Source organism: Protopterus annectens, chromosome 1.part0 (genome assembly GCF_019279795.1).
Source record: "Protopterus annectens isolate FY-2018-M chromosome 1.part0, PAN1.0, whole genome shotgun sequence".
In the NCBI taxonomy this organism is placed as follows: domain Eukaryota; kingdom Metazoa; phylum Chordata; order Ceratodontiformes; family Protopteridae; genus Protopterus; species Protopterus annectens.
Window position 1 is genome coordinate 1,792,525,090 of NC_056725.1, and position 15,416 is coordinate 1,792,540,505.

Sequence of the window (15,416 nt, forward strand, 5' to 3'; positions counted from 1 at the left end):
TGCCTTAAGCTGAATGTTTATTAAAATGGACTCCCCACACATAATTCAAAGAATAAGTTAGCAAATGCTAAGTTATTTTTAGAGGAAGTAAAAGCATCCCTTTGGCTAAGTTGACTGATTCCATCCACCAGCAAAGCTCCTTTTTCACTGGTAGTGGCAGTAATATCACCCTTTCCAGAAACTCTAAAGACTGGTGCAATAGATACCTAAGAGGCCACTTACACCTTCTCATGTGCAATTTTTGCATAAGAAAGGCAGCAGAATAAAAGATGTGTAAGCCACAAGCCTTAGATAATGTCTTGCAGTATTAGCATATTGTTCAGTGCAATCTGTCATCAAAGACTGAATGTTCATTTGCTTGTCCTGAAGCAGAAAAATAATCCTCTGAACTAATTCGGTAAAAAATCCAAGAAATGTCACTGATGTTGCAAGAAAACAGGCACAACATTATGTAATTTATGGCGATACACAGAAATGGTTCAATAAAATCATCAGTGTGATATGGTGCAACAATGTGGCTACATTCATTCACCAAAATGTGGGAAGATGGTACTGTTGTGTTATCTGGGCTGTGCAAAGACTGTAGCTTAATATTTGGCAAACAATCTGTGGCTGTGGTAGCTCCAATGGCAAAGTTGCAGATTTAAATTTTGAATGAACTTTGTGAAAATTAGGAACTGCCTGCATGACGGGCTTATAGAAATATAAAGGCATGCTTCCTCTACTTGCAACAGGCTAAGGCAAGATCCATTTTCTGTCAATGAAAGAATACTTTTAGACAGGTGGAAGTTATGTTCTTACCATAAACCATATAGATAACTTCCTCAGGTTATTTACCACTCTAAGCATAATGCTCTGCCAACCAGCTTATGCTTCAGATGTCAGGTGCTCCACTCAAAAGTAGAGCACATTAACAAAACACCATAGACAAATATCCCTAGATCAGGTCTGTGGTGAGGCAAGAGAAAGGAGGGTTGGTATGGTGACAGGGATAGACCTGTTCATTCTATCTTTTGTTATGGAAAACTCATAATGTTTATATCTGGGAAAGGACATCCATCAACCAGTAGTATAGAGTCCCATGCTTATCCACAAAGGGTCTCCATCATACCTCATGACTGTTGCTACAAAGAAAGATCAAGGTCTAAAGATCACATCTAGCTTGTAGTGTCTTGTGAAAGTATTCAATAGAACCCCTCCAAAAGGTGCACAATTACAGAAGGGTACATTGCTGAATAAGTCTTGAAAGGCAGCCACTATTCTGCTGTAAGCAGAGCAAGCAATGCTTTTTTGTAGGTTTACTAGCAGATTTGTATATGATTAGTCATATAGGCAAAGTAACTATGACATTTGTGGAACCCTTTTTTTGGTGGGGGGATTCCCCTCTGTCAAAATAGGAAAAATGAAACATAAATTAATTAACTTGTCAGTAGCTAACAGACATGAAAAAGGTTTATTTTACTATGATACTCTGTTCTTGTAGAAAATCATGTAGGGAGGATGTAGCAAGCTGGCCAGGCTCTTCCCACTCCGTTCCCCTACCTTACCCCCAAATTCCACCCACCCCTACTACTCCTACATTTATACCTACATACACTCCACCCACAATCAACAGTGACAAATCAAATGCCTCCACACTATATTACCTCCCTCTACACAATTTAACAAAACACCAATTAATCTAAACCTTCACCTATAAGCATTTCACTGCACATAGAAACTTAAGCTTACTTTAAACCCTACTACTCAATAATTTTGACCAATTTTCTCTAGATATCAATACCTTTGATCAGTCAGTAACTTTTGACCAAATTTTCTCTATATATCACTGCTACTTATTTCCCCATATATGATACTTTTTTCATGTCTAACTTTATTGCTAATAATCCTTAGCTTTACAACTCTATCCTACCAAACTGCCACATACTCTTATACATCAGTAACTTCAACCACAAACCTACCTTACAAACAAAACTACTACTCTGACATCTCTCCTTGGTTATTTCACTATACCCTCTCATATATCTTTATCCCCCATATACAACTACTCTGTCCCTCAAACCCCATTTTATACCCTCAAATCCAACCCATATTACAAAACATGACTCATTCTACACTTATCTAATTTTCATCCTATTGCAAAGTGGAGATGTACATCCAAACCCAGGTTGAAACTAAAATGCTAACAAAAAAGACACTAAAAACCTAAATTTAATTACTTTGAACTTAAGAAGTATATGCAACAAAATAACCTCTCTGAATACATTGATAGAACAAAACAAACCAGATATACCAGCCCTAACAGAAACATAGCTACACCTCAACATAAAAGATACAGAAATGATACCTCCCAACTATGCCATTTATAGAGTAGATAGACCAGAAAAGAAAGGCAGAGGGATCGCCCTTCTGTATCCTTCCATACTCAACATTACACCCTACTCAAATAGTATACCCACCTTTTCCAGTGTCGAGATCCTTATAGCCTCATTGAACCTCAATGATACAAAAACTGTATCATTGTGGTGTATATTCCACCTGGAAGCAACATACTTATTCTGGAAGATATATTACCTTGGACATCACAAAATATCAAACAAGAAAAGTCATCCTAGGTGACATGAATATCGATTGGTATTCTATCACAATTGACTTTCTCACCAATAGCATTTTTGTATGGTTTTACTCAACTAATCACAAGCCCAATATGATTCAATAAAGACATCAGTTCCCATTCTACATTGGATTGGATTCTAGTCTCTCACCCAAAAAACGTTTCCTCCTCAGGTCTCTGTCTCAGTGACAATCTTCACACATATGCCAACAAAGCCAGTATCCGCCATCCAAAAACACACTCACTGAAAGAATTTAGAAACACAACTAAATTCAGTCAACCACCCTTAAAACTACTACCTCTCAATGCAGCCCGGTATTTCAGTTCTACCTTCCTAAAAATACTCAATACTCCAGTCTCTGTACAAATAAAAAAGGTAAAAAAAATACAACCGCATGAATAACCAAAGACTTTATTAACCAGATGAAACAAAGAAACCTAGCCTGGAACACATGGAAACTAAACAAAACTGAACAAAATATTTTCTCTTTCAAAACATTTTGTAATGAAATAACTAAATTAGTGAACAAAAGCAAAAAAGTCCTCCTCGTCCCCTGGAACAGTAATTCAGTATTCAGATGTTTCCACCATAATCTCCACCTCTCGGACTTTCCCAGAACTATTCCATAAAACTCAAAAATCTTTTACTGCTATTGAGTCGTGGTTCACAGATGCCCAACTTTATCTGAATCCCAAAAAAAAAAAAAAAAAAAAAACACATGGTCTTTCACCCCAAAAATACCACCCTCAGCTCTGACCAGTTTAACATCCACTTAGTCAACAACACTATCATTGAAAGAGTACAAGAAACAAAATTACTTGGTGTAATTATCGATAACAAAGTCACCTTCAACCCGCATCTCCAGCAAAACATAAAGAAAACCCACAAAAAGCTAGGACTTCTCTACAGATATAGGCAATTCCTTACTACAAGAACCAAGACTACCCTTAGAAAAACCTTCCTTCTCCCTTCCCTATGTTATGTTTTTTGTATACTCACCAACCTGCAAAACTCCACAAAGACGAAAATAGACCAATGCAACAACAAAGCTGCAAAGTTCACTACTAACTCCAAATACCATATACACCACTGTAAACCACTATGGGAACTAAATTGGCATGAACTCTCCAACCAACTAGCATACAGACAACTTGCTATTATACATAACTTAATTTACAAACACAGTGCTTGACCTTCCCTGGATAAGCTTGTCAGACACTACATACCAAGCAGATCACTCAGATCAGAAAACAAAAACCAGCTAGAAATCTCCAAACCTTCTAAACGACCAAGTCAGTGTCTTTACTCTTATTCTGTTTTTAAACTCTGGAATTCTCTCAATTTAACCACCAGATCAACTCCCAGCCTGCCCCTCTGTAAAGCCTCTCTAAAAGAAAACCTAAATAAGTTATGGCTCTGCACATGCTTAACCCCTCTACCTCTGCTTCCTCTGCCCCACCTTCCTTGTTCTCTGCAGTCTCTCTTAACCCCCTGTAGACCTATGAAACCTCACCAAGAATTCTCCTCCCCTCCTCCTAACCTTACACTGTGTTCTTCTTTCTGTCTTTCTAAACCTCTTTAAATTTATAACTCTGCAAAACTTATATGCTATATCTCCACTTCTCTAAGTAATTCATATAATCTAGTGTAAACCTATTCTCATGTTAACAAGATGCCGTGTCCATCAACTATTATCTTCTCAAGTATTCTATTGTTAATACATTGTAATATTTTAGAAATAATATTTTAGAAGTTACATTAAATTTTAAGCAAAACTCTAAGCAACTGGCCAACTCTAATCTGCTTATAATGTATTGTGTAAAGTCTTAACTGACATTATTTGTTTTAAAATTGTATTCTATCCGAGTATGTACCTAAATGTATTGTTTTCAAGTCTTAAATAACATTATTGTTGTAAAAATTACAATCTATCTCTGTATGTACCTAAATGTCTAAATGTGCAGCTCTTCTCCCTGGGCCTCCACTGAAAATGGGTTATGTGACCCATTCAGACTATCCTGGTTAACAAGTGTCAAACAAACAAAAAAATATAAAGTGTCTGCAGTTTAGAAATTATTCTAGCACTACTAATAACCACTACATTGACAGAGTATCTCCTAAGAGGCATACTTTAAATCAGATTACTTTTACCTTTAAGCCAACATCTCTTCTGAACATTTGCATAAACATGTTGGTTCAAAAACTGAAACTTTTCCAACATAAGATAAAATCCCGTTGAGCTTATATCTGAGATGTTTCTCTGAGGAAAGTTGTACAACATCAAAGAAGCTAAAGACCGCTAAAGAAAAATTGTTGAGGCATTGGTGAAAGTTGGAAATGGAAGTAGGATGTATATTAATAGCAAACTCATTTAGACTATATTGAACATTTGGGAATAGTAATCCTATATGGCACAGCCAGCATCTGTAATGAGATGCAACCTTTAAAAGTAGACCTTATAAGGATAACTAAAGAAAGTAAGGCAGTTTTGCAATCACCTTACAAAACAGGGTCACAAAACCTCTAAACCACTCCAATGTAAACTACTTTCAAAAATCATTCACATACAAAAGCTTTTTGCAGAGGAAACAGCCCTAGCACCAGCCTCCCCTACATATTGTTAAACTTACATATACCAACTGTAAAATCACACTATCTCAGGTAAAACAGAAACCCCCAAGGCAGCATAATCTTGATCTTTAGTGCAATATTCCCAGAATCACTCCATAATAAACAGAGTCAATAATTAGTGTAGCAATGTTAAGCCTGGCACCCACTCATAAGAAAATCATGTCCATTTAATATTGCCCATTTTTCTGGTATTGGTTATCTGGCAGAAGTAAGGAACTGGACCAGCCATAGAAGGTACGAAGAGTCACTGGCCACTAATGGAACTGGAGCAACCATACAGCTCACTTTGCCGAATGATGAGTCAAGAGGATTCAGAAAAGTTGTAAAGATGCACTCAAATACTCATTTATTGAGAAATGAAAACTTAGTAAAAGCACTTCAATTTGATCTTTATTGCAAGGACAACAAGTTTTCTGCAGGATCTGTTTAACAGTACTACACATATTTTAAACACAATGTCAAAGATGTTGCAGAGTTTAGACAGAAGATGGTACAGAAAATGAACATGTTAAAATATAACAGAAATGTTGACTTACATTGATACTTTTTTGAAGTAACTCATTAGAATCCTGAAGCATTTTGGTTTCTGCCTGTAGGAAAACATTATACAATTGTTCATTGTAAATAATTAGTGAAAAGACAAGATTGTTGTTATCCAAATAACACTCAGGCAATGTAGTGCACGTAATGAATTCTGAATATATGAATATCATTGGTTATTGTTCAAGTGAAAATGAATGAAGCCTTTTAATTTACTTATGTATGAATTTATTTATTTGGTAACTAGGTAGATACAGAAGCTAGAAGACACTTTTCAGCCACAACCCAGGCTCTAATGAGCAAAGTGCAAGACTACACAGGACTGCATAATGAAAAAAGTATCATACCTGTAAAACAATAACCATATTCAATGACAAATTCATCTTATTATTGGCACAATAAGTAAATAAAACATGGAAAATAATTCTTTGTGTACACATGCATATTTTAAGTATAACTCTTGATTAGTGCTGCTTCTAATATTAGTATCATAAAATTGTTTCATCGCTACTTTAATTGTTGCAAATTAAAGTATATAAAGTACTACATCAGTCCAAGGAATGGCTCTTTCTAAGAAATGTAGTTTAAGTCTAGACTAATCACAATTAGTTTGTGTTGGACAGATGTTACAGTGCGGCCTAGCATATTAGACAAATGGTTCTAAATGAAACACCTTTCTGAATCTATCTGTGGATGTAATAATATCTTCTAAGGGACAGAAATGTTGAATATAGATACAGCTGAGTAATAGCAAAACAAAGTTATTGCAACTCCAACTGTCAAAAAAAAGCCTTCAGGTTAGGCCACCAGCATACCTATAGCTGTTATGCAGTAATATACGGGACTGGATTAAACTACATATCATGTACAGACAGAGAAAAAAAAAACATGATCTGCATACACAGCTCTCACATCATTTGCAGAATACTACTACCAATAACAAAGAATGTTGTAAAGCATATGCTGCAGTGCAAAGTATGCTGTGGGCTCTGACTGCATAATAACTCTACTTGTGTCCTTTCATTTCTTAACATGTATTCCAAGAGCCAGATAGATGCCTAATGGAGTACAGCGTGTGCATTTCCTGAAAAGACATGAGACAGGGCTGGATTGGCTCTTTGATGAAAGAACATAAGCACTGGGACATGAACAAACATCAATAAGTACCAGTGCAAAGGAACCCCTACTGAAGAGATTGAAGGCTACTTTTCTAACACTTCATTTTATATATTCAGTAAAGATTTACCATAATAGTCAGCTAATTATTACAGGAAAAGTACAGTTTTGTACCTACCATAAATGTAGATGTCCGAACAGGATAGCATCTGCAGTCATAACAAATGGGTTGTCCTGTCGTCAGGCAGCCCTTCGGTCGGCCGGATTCCAAAGTCTGGGTCTGGCTTCGGCTGGTGTTGCACTTCACCCGACGTCATCTCTCTTGGTCTTCGGGTATAAAGGCATCAGCCGACGCCATTTTCCTCAGTGTTTCTTGCCCCAGATGCCAGTTGCCCTCTTAGAAAACTAAATTTTGGATAAATGCCAATGTTTCCAAAAAAATAGTAGGCAAATACAAAAAATAAGCATGTATGTACATATATACAAACAAATACACCATAAGAGATCCCCCCCTAGCTAGCTATTAGGAAGGTAAATACCCTAGGAGTACCATAGAGGGGAAGGAGGGTGGGTAATTCTGACTGCAGATGCTATCCTGTTCGGACATCTACATTTATGGTAGGTACAAAACTGTACTATGTCCTTCAAGGATGCATCTGCAGTCATAACAAATGGGTAGAATACCATAGCCAAAGTAGGGGAGGAGGAAGAAGAATTATGGTGTAGTTAGGATCCCTTGTAAAACAGCAGTGGCAAACCCTGCTCGGGATCTAGAATATAGAGGTAAGTTGTAATGCTTGGCAAATGTATGCACGGAGGTCCAAGTAGCCGCCTCAATAATGTCCTTGGTGGCCACTCCTCGTAAGAAAGCTGTGGTAGTGGCTGTAGCCCTTGTAGAGTGAGGTCTTATGTTCTGTGGAATTTGCTTTCCATGGTAAGAGTAACAGAATCTTATGCAATTTCCTATCCATTTAGAGATTGTCTGTTTGGAAATTGCTTTTCCTTCCCTTCCTGTTGCATAGGCTACTAAAAGCTGGTCAGTTTTTCTGTTACCTTTGGTTCTGTCCAGGTAGTAGCGTAACTGTCTATGTACATCCAAGGTATGCAGCAGTCTTTCCCCCCTGTTCTGTGGATTGGGAAAGAAGGTAGGTAGGTGGATGGCCTGGTTTAAAGACACTCTGGATACCACCTTAGGCATAAATGTAGGATTAGTTCTCATGGACACTCTATCTTGATGGAAGATTAGGAAGGGTTGCACTGCCATTAAGGCATGTAGTTCAGAAACCCTTCTTGCTGAAGTAATTGCCAGTAGGAAAGCAGTTTTCCATGATAGGTGTTGAATGTCTGCTGTTGCTGCTGGTTCAAATGGAGGGAGTGTCAATTTTTCTAGCACAAAGTTCAAGTCCCATGCTGGTAATGGTGGTTTCCTAGGAGGTTTTACATTTTTGATACCTCTGAGGAACTGCCTGAGTAGAGGATGTGAAAAGACAGGGGGATCGAAGCTGTATTCTGCAGAAATAGCTGATGCATGTATCTTGATGGAGGAATAGGACAGGCCTGTATGTAGAAGCTCTGCCAAGTACTCCAGGATGTTAGCAATGTCTATCTTTGACACATCTTTTCCTCTTTCAGTACTCCAAATGACAAACCTTTTCTATTTTCCTGCATAGTTCCTTCTTGTCGAAGGTCTGCGGGCTTCAAGGATAATGTCTTTAACCCTTTGGGATAAGTCTGGGTTAGCTGTTGTTATGTGATGTTCCAGGCAGTCAGTTGCAGAGTTTTTAGGTTTGGATGCATGATGTTGTAGTTGTTCTGAGTTAACATCAAAGGCATCAGGGGTATTGTCCACGTCCTCCCCCGAGACATGCTCCTCAGCAATGGATACCAGTGTTGTCTTGGCCAATTTGGAGCTATCAGGATTATCCTTGGGCGTTCCTCTTTGATTTTCAGTAGTACCTTGTGCATCAAAGGGAGAGGTGGAAATGCATATGCTGTCAGGCCTTTCCAACTGAAGGATAGAGAGTCCACCTTCCATGCTAGTGGGTGGTATGTCCTCGTGCAGAATTTCTTGAGCTGGTGATTGAGTGGGGATGCGAATAGGTCTATTTGAGGCATTCCCCAGTTCTTTGTGATGGCCTTGAAGATGTCCGGGTGTAGCATCCATTCGTGAGCATCCGAGGTAGTTCTGCTTAACATGTCTGCTAGGATGTTTTCTTTTCCCGGTACAAATATTGCCTGTAACTGGATGTTGTAGCTCAGAGCCATATTCCAAAGGTCCAGAGTCATTCTGCATAGGGGGTATGAATGAGTGCCTCCCTGTTTGTTGATGTACCACATGACTGTGGTGTTGTCTGTCCTTATCATTAAATGGCCTTCTTTGAGGAATGGTCTGAAATTCTGGATTGCTAGTTTTACTGCCAGCATTTCTTTTTGATTTATGTGCAGGTGCAGTTGGTCTGGAGTCCATAATCCTTGTATGCATTTGTCCAGCATGTGTGCCCCCCAGCCTAGATCTGAGGCGTCCGTTGTGATGGTTTGGCTTGCTTGGAATTTGTGGAATGGCAAGCCTGGGTTTGACTGGCATGCTTGAGCCCACCATAGGAACTCCTGCTTCAGGCATGGGATTAGTGGGATTTCGGTTTCTAAGCTGTGCCTGTGTTGAGACCATAAATTCTTTAGGTACCACTGTAGCTTTCTCATATGCAGTCTGGCATGGGGGACCAGGATTATGCATGATGCCATGAAGCCCAAGGCCTGTAGTACTTTTCTTGCTGTTAGTTTGTTCTGTTTTGTTAATGCCAAGAAGTAAAGAGGGAGTTGTTCTTGTTTTTCTGCAGTTAGGAATGCCATCTGTTTTACTGTGTCCAATTCCGCACCCAAGAATGTTCTTGTTTGGGATGGTATCAGTCTTGACTTTTTTAAATTGACTGTGTATCCCAGGGCTTGTAGTAAGCAAATGACTCTTTGCAAGTCTTTTGTCAGTTTGCTTTTGTTGTCCGCTTGTATCAGGCAGTCGTCCAGGTATGGATAAATTTGGATTCCCTGTAGCCTGCAATGAGCGATTACTGATGCCAGGCATTTTGTGAATACTCTGGGCGCAGTAGATAAGCCAAAGGGCAATGCTGAGAATTGATAATGCTCTGATCCTGCAAGAAATCTGAGGTATCTTCTGCAATTTGGTCGTATGGGGACGTGCAGGTATGCCTCCTTGAGATCTAGAGTTACCAGCCAAAACTCCTTGCCCAGCATGGGAAGAAGTTGCTGAAGGGTCAGCATTTTGAATTTTGGGACAATGATGAATGTGTTTAAGACGGACAGGTCGAGAATAGGTCTCCAACTTTTCTCTTTTCTTGGTACTAGGAAGAGTCTGGAGTAGAATCCTTTGCCCTGTTCTGTTAGTGGTACTCTTTCCACAGCTCTCATCTTTGTTAATTGAGCTGTCTGTTTTAGAGCTTCTGTTTTTTGATTTGGAGGTAGGTTTGGCATTCCTCTTTTCACTGGTAAGGTGTGGAAGTGAAACCTGTAGCCTTGGTCTATGGTCTGCAACATCCACTTGTCTTTTGTGATATAGTGCCAATTTTTTGAAAATAATGCTAACTTCCCGCCTAAAGGTGCTGTTATTTGTTCCCTGGTAGGTGGTGTCAGAGCCAAGTCACTGTGATTGTCCTGGTGCAGTGGCAGTGGTTGTGTCTGTGTCTCGCTGGTTATTGCCTTGCCACTGGCGTCCTCTGTAGGCACCTCCTCTGGATTGATTTCTGCCTCTGGCACGTCTATTCCTGCCTCTTTGAGATTTTGAGGAGTCTGGAAAGGACCAATTTTTGGAAGGCCAGTTCCTGCTAAACCTTGGGGGCTGAACCTGTAAGAAATCCTTAACTGTTTGAACAGATTTTGCCTTCTCTTCCATTTTCTTCATTACTTGCTGAGCAGGAGTACCAAATAGACTGGCCTTATCCATAGGAGCATCTAACAGCTTTGCTTTAACATGATCTGGCAAGACCTGTTCTTTCAACCATGCATGCCTTCTTATAACAGTGCCAGTCATGGCTGATCTAAATGAAGCCTCCAGTGCATCATAGCCACATTTTAAAGAATGGTTACTAACCTGCTGAATGTTATTCACCATTTCTAAAACATATTTCTTATCTAGAGAGTCATCAGAGGACAATTTCTTAGTTAACTGATCAAGCATAAACTCTTGGTATTGGATCATATGAAACTGACAGTTCAAAGCTCTAGCTGAGAGAGTAGCAGAGGTGTAAACTTTTTTCCCCCATCTCTCTAAGGACCTGGATTCCCTTTCAGAAGGGAGAGGGTTTTTTGCTGAGGTCGAAGCTACTGCCTTAGGCCCCTGGGAGATAGTCTCAGGATCTGCAAGTGGGGCTTTGTATAGGTGGTGATGAGTGTCTGGTACCCTGTAAAACCTATCTGGTTTGGCAGGGGCTGGGGGTAGAGTATCAGGAGCAGTGCAAACATCATTAAATGCATCATCCACAACAGGCAGAACTGGAGGTATAGCTAAGGGCCTATGTTGTGGTAAGTGTAGAAAGGTCCTAAGCCTTTTTCTTGAATCTGAGAAATCTTGTCCCTGCCATTGGAATTGTTCTCTCATGGCATGTAAGGTTTCCCCAAAGGAAAATTCCTCAGGTGGAGAGGCAGATGGAATAGATTCTTCAGCATCGGAATCTTCATAAGTAGAAAAAGGAGCCTCTGGATGGTCTGTATTGTCTGAGTCATCCGAAGAATCATCAGAGGACACTGGTTCTGGGGGCTCTGCTCTAGGTCTCTTTTCTGGAGGCTGAGAGGCCCTGTCTGGGTGAGATTGGGATCCCCTAATTAAGGAGATGAGATCCTCTGCCAAAGTAAGCATTTGTGAACTGGAACTGGGCCTGTGTGAGGGGGGCTTAACAGGCACTGATTTAGCAGTTTTGGCAGCTTTAGCCCTGGCAAAGGCCTTAATAGACATGGCTGCAGGAGGCCTAGCAGCACCACGTGCTGGGGTAGAGACATCCAAAGGGATGGTGTCTGATAATTCAATAGAAACCACATTAGTAGGCAAAACTTCAGAGGCCGATTCAACTAGGGTAGCAGGAGCCTCGGTAGTAGTCATGGATTCGGCTGAAGATTGACCCGTTTGCTCGGTTTCGGCTGAAACCGAGACACTCGCGGTTTGCTTAACCGTGGTTTCGGCCGAAACCGTGGACCGCGAGTGTCGGTCTTTTTCTTTGCGTTTTTTAACAATTTGAGTAGTCGGAGGATCCGACGGCATAATGTACGCAAAATCTGAGCCGAAAAACTGTTCAGCAAACTCCGACCGACGCCTAAGCGTTCGTCGGTTGAAGGAAGCACAGGCTAAACAGGCTGCTACGTCGTGGTCTGGGCCTAAACAAGGTAGGCAGTACGAGTGGAAATCCTTATGAGGTATTTGTTTCCCACAAGTTAAACAATTATTTACTTTTTCTGACATCGGCTGAGGCAAGAAAGAGTCCCCAACGGGGTACTTAGCTTTTAGAAGTCTTCGAAGTAGTATTCGGAAGTAGTAATCTCTGGATCTGACCGACCGGCACTTGCGAACAGCTTCTGCTTCGGGCACCACGCGGCAAGAAAGACTGAGGAAAATGGCGTCGGCTGATGCCTTTATACCCGAAGACCAGGAGAGATGACGTCGGGTGAAGTGCGACACCAGCCGAAGCCAGACCCAGACTTTGGAATCCGGCCGACCGAAGGGCTGCCTGACGACAGGACAACCCATTTGTTATGACTGCAGATGCATCCTTGAAGGACATCTGGTGGATATCCTTCTGAGACATCACATAACCAGGATTTTCTACATTGAACAGTATGTAAACCATATAGCAAAACGAAGTTAAGATAAAAAATCATGCTGATGGGTATCAGGGATTATAACAGAAGATCCAAAACAATAGAACATCATTTTCACAACTCAAAAAAATGCAACAATATTAGCAGACACACATTCACAGTTATTAAAAAATAAATTCCTTTTTGACTCTAAAACCATGTCATAATATGTTTGATAGAAACCTTTTTAAAGACATATAGAGAATACTGAAATAAATATTCTGGGTTAAGCTATTTTTATATAGGCTAGAACTCATAAAAGGATTGGAGGTATTGCTATTTTATTGAAGGAATGATTGAATGGCACACTCTCTGAGCAAACTAACTGAAACATACTCATAGATATGACTCCCCTCACTTATTATAAATCAATAAAAGTGATAGGTGCTCATATCCAACAAATTAGACATGACTATATCTGACTTAAGTACTTGACTTAAAACAATTAATTACAGTCCCAATGTGACAATAAAACTCAAGCAGAACATTGTACTTGTCTGAATATTTATTTTATATCCTGGCATTATTAATGGATCTGGAATTCTCTCAGATATGTTTAGTAATGGTACAGTTGTGAGAAAATAAACTTAACATAACAACATACTTAACATAACTGCATATCTTTGAGGAGTGGGTACTGTAACAGTGTAACAACAGAATGAATTTACTTCTACTGGAATTTAGATGAAGTTGAAATTCTGCATGCTGTGCTTCTAGTTACATGAATCCAGCTTATACCCAACTGTGTGCAGCACAAATTTGAGGCATGTTTTTACAAAGAAATGTGGTATCAGCTAAGGACCACTCTTTTTACAAAGCTGTTCATTGATGAGACAAATTATTGACAAAAAATGGAAAATAAGCTTCATTTACAGAACTCAGAGGAATGCCTTTTGGGAGATATAGCTTCCAGAGTAAGCAGCTTTTCGTTTACTGGGTCATGTCTCTGTACTTGAATTTGTAAGGTCACACTTCTTTTGATAGTAGACAATGTTAGCTGCAAAGCAGCATGATGCATTAGTAAATGACAAGACTAATCAGACTTTTGGATGGGTTATACACTTATATATATATAGGTATACACACGCGCGCACACACACACACACACACACACACACACACACACACACACACACACACACACACACACGTGCGCACGCACACACACACACACACACACACACACACACACACACACACACACACACACACACACACACACACACACATACATGCACACTTGTAACCCATGTGTTATGGTGGCACATGGAAATCGGTATACATTCTTCCCCTGGGTGTGGCATCTCAGAGTTAGCACATATAAGTAAGGTAGTGAGGGTGAAGTCCTCCAGACAGGGGGTGCAGGGAAGGCTTCCTAGTGCTATTTCAGGTTTTAACAGATTGCAACTTCCTGTTACAGATTTTACTTCTGTGACCATATGAAGCATAACTTCTTAGTTTGAAAGTTCCAGCACTGAAACCATGGAAAAAACTGTCCAAGTAAGAAACCTTGAAAAAAAAAAAAAGGTTTGGGGGGGATATATTTACCAGGGTATACAGGTTTTTTTATTTCACTTTATAATTTCTGTCTAACAAATAGTTAGAAAAACCTTTGATATTATATTCGTGAACACATACTGCCACCAGCACTATAGGTAGACAGGTATGCCTAACAACACTGAATATATCCAGAAGTTGAAAAACAATGTAGCAGCTATTTCTTGTTTGTGTTGACTTCCCTCCTGCCAGTGTTGTACTAACCAAGGAACATTTGCCGAATTTAAGTGGGGACTGTGTAAGAACAGTGACTGGATCTAAGAAATCATTTAACTGTTCATGCACTATCTGTTCAATTATTTTGGGGCATGGATTTAAAATGGTTATAGGCTTGAAATTGCTTGGTTCAGCAAATTTTACTCTTTTGTTGGTGAGTATAAGGTAGTATTTTCCAAATAATTGGAACTGAGCTTCCCATATGTTATAATTTATTACAATTTTGAGGATGATGTTTATAGAGTCAGAAGCAAGTGGAATGAACTTGAGAGACATGAGATCAGTAATGGAGCATCCAGGAGGTATTCTTCTTCATCATCATCATCATCATCATCATAATCTTCACCATCATCATCATCTCCCCTCTTCCCATTTTCTACATGGGGTAAGGATGTTGTGTCATCTCATCAGTCTCTTAATTCAGTTCCATTCTCTTACCTTTTTCAACAGTCATGTATGTTTATCACATGTTTTCTTTCAAACCATCCATCCACCTCTTTGCTGGACATCCTAATTTTCTCTTGCCTTCTTCCTGTGTCTTCCAAACCTTCTTCTGCTTTCCTGCACATGTGGACAGACCTTCTCTGCAACTGCAGCTGTTTTGGATAGTGCTCTAATGTAGTTATTCCTTCATTTGTCACACAATGTGCAACCTGCCACCCATCTTAGGCACTTCTTCTCCATCACCTCTAGTTTTCTCAGCTGCTCTGCCTTCACTGCCCATGTACCTGTACCATACAGACATACTGGCTGCACCATTGTTTTCTATGCCTTTATTTTCAGTTTCTTTGGCATTCTTCTCACTCCCTACCCCTGACATTCTGTGGCAATTGGCTGGAGCCCCTCTGATTCTATCTTTGACCTCCTCATTCAAGTTTTCCC

The 15,416-nt window shown here is 39.8% G+C and overlaps 1 protein-coding gene across 2 annotated transcripts in view; it reads right to left on the reverse strand.

Annotated features, from left to right (window-relative positions):
- Positions 1 to 15,416, reverse strand: part of CCHR1.PART0H6orf118 (chromosome chr1.part0 C6orf118 homolog) — a 1,239,312-nt gene that overhangs the window by 241,970 nt on the left and 981,926 nt on the right. For both annotated transcript variants that reach the window (XM_044069560.1, XM_044069550.1), the window contains exon 9: positions 5,783 to 5,836. In XM_044069560.1, the coding sequence (XP_043925495.1) occupies positions 5,783 to 5,836 (54 nt within the window). The remainder of the gene's footprint in view (positions 1 to 5,782; positions 5,837 to 15,416) is intronic.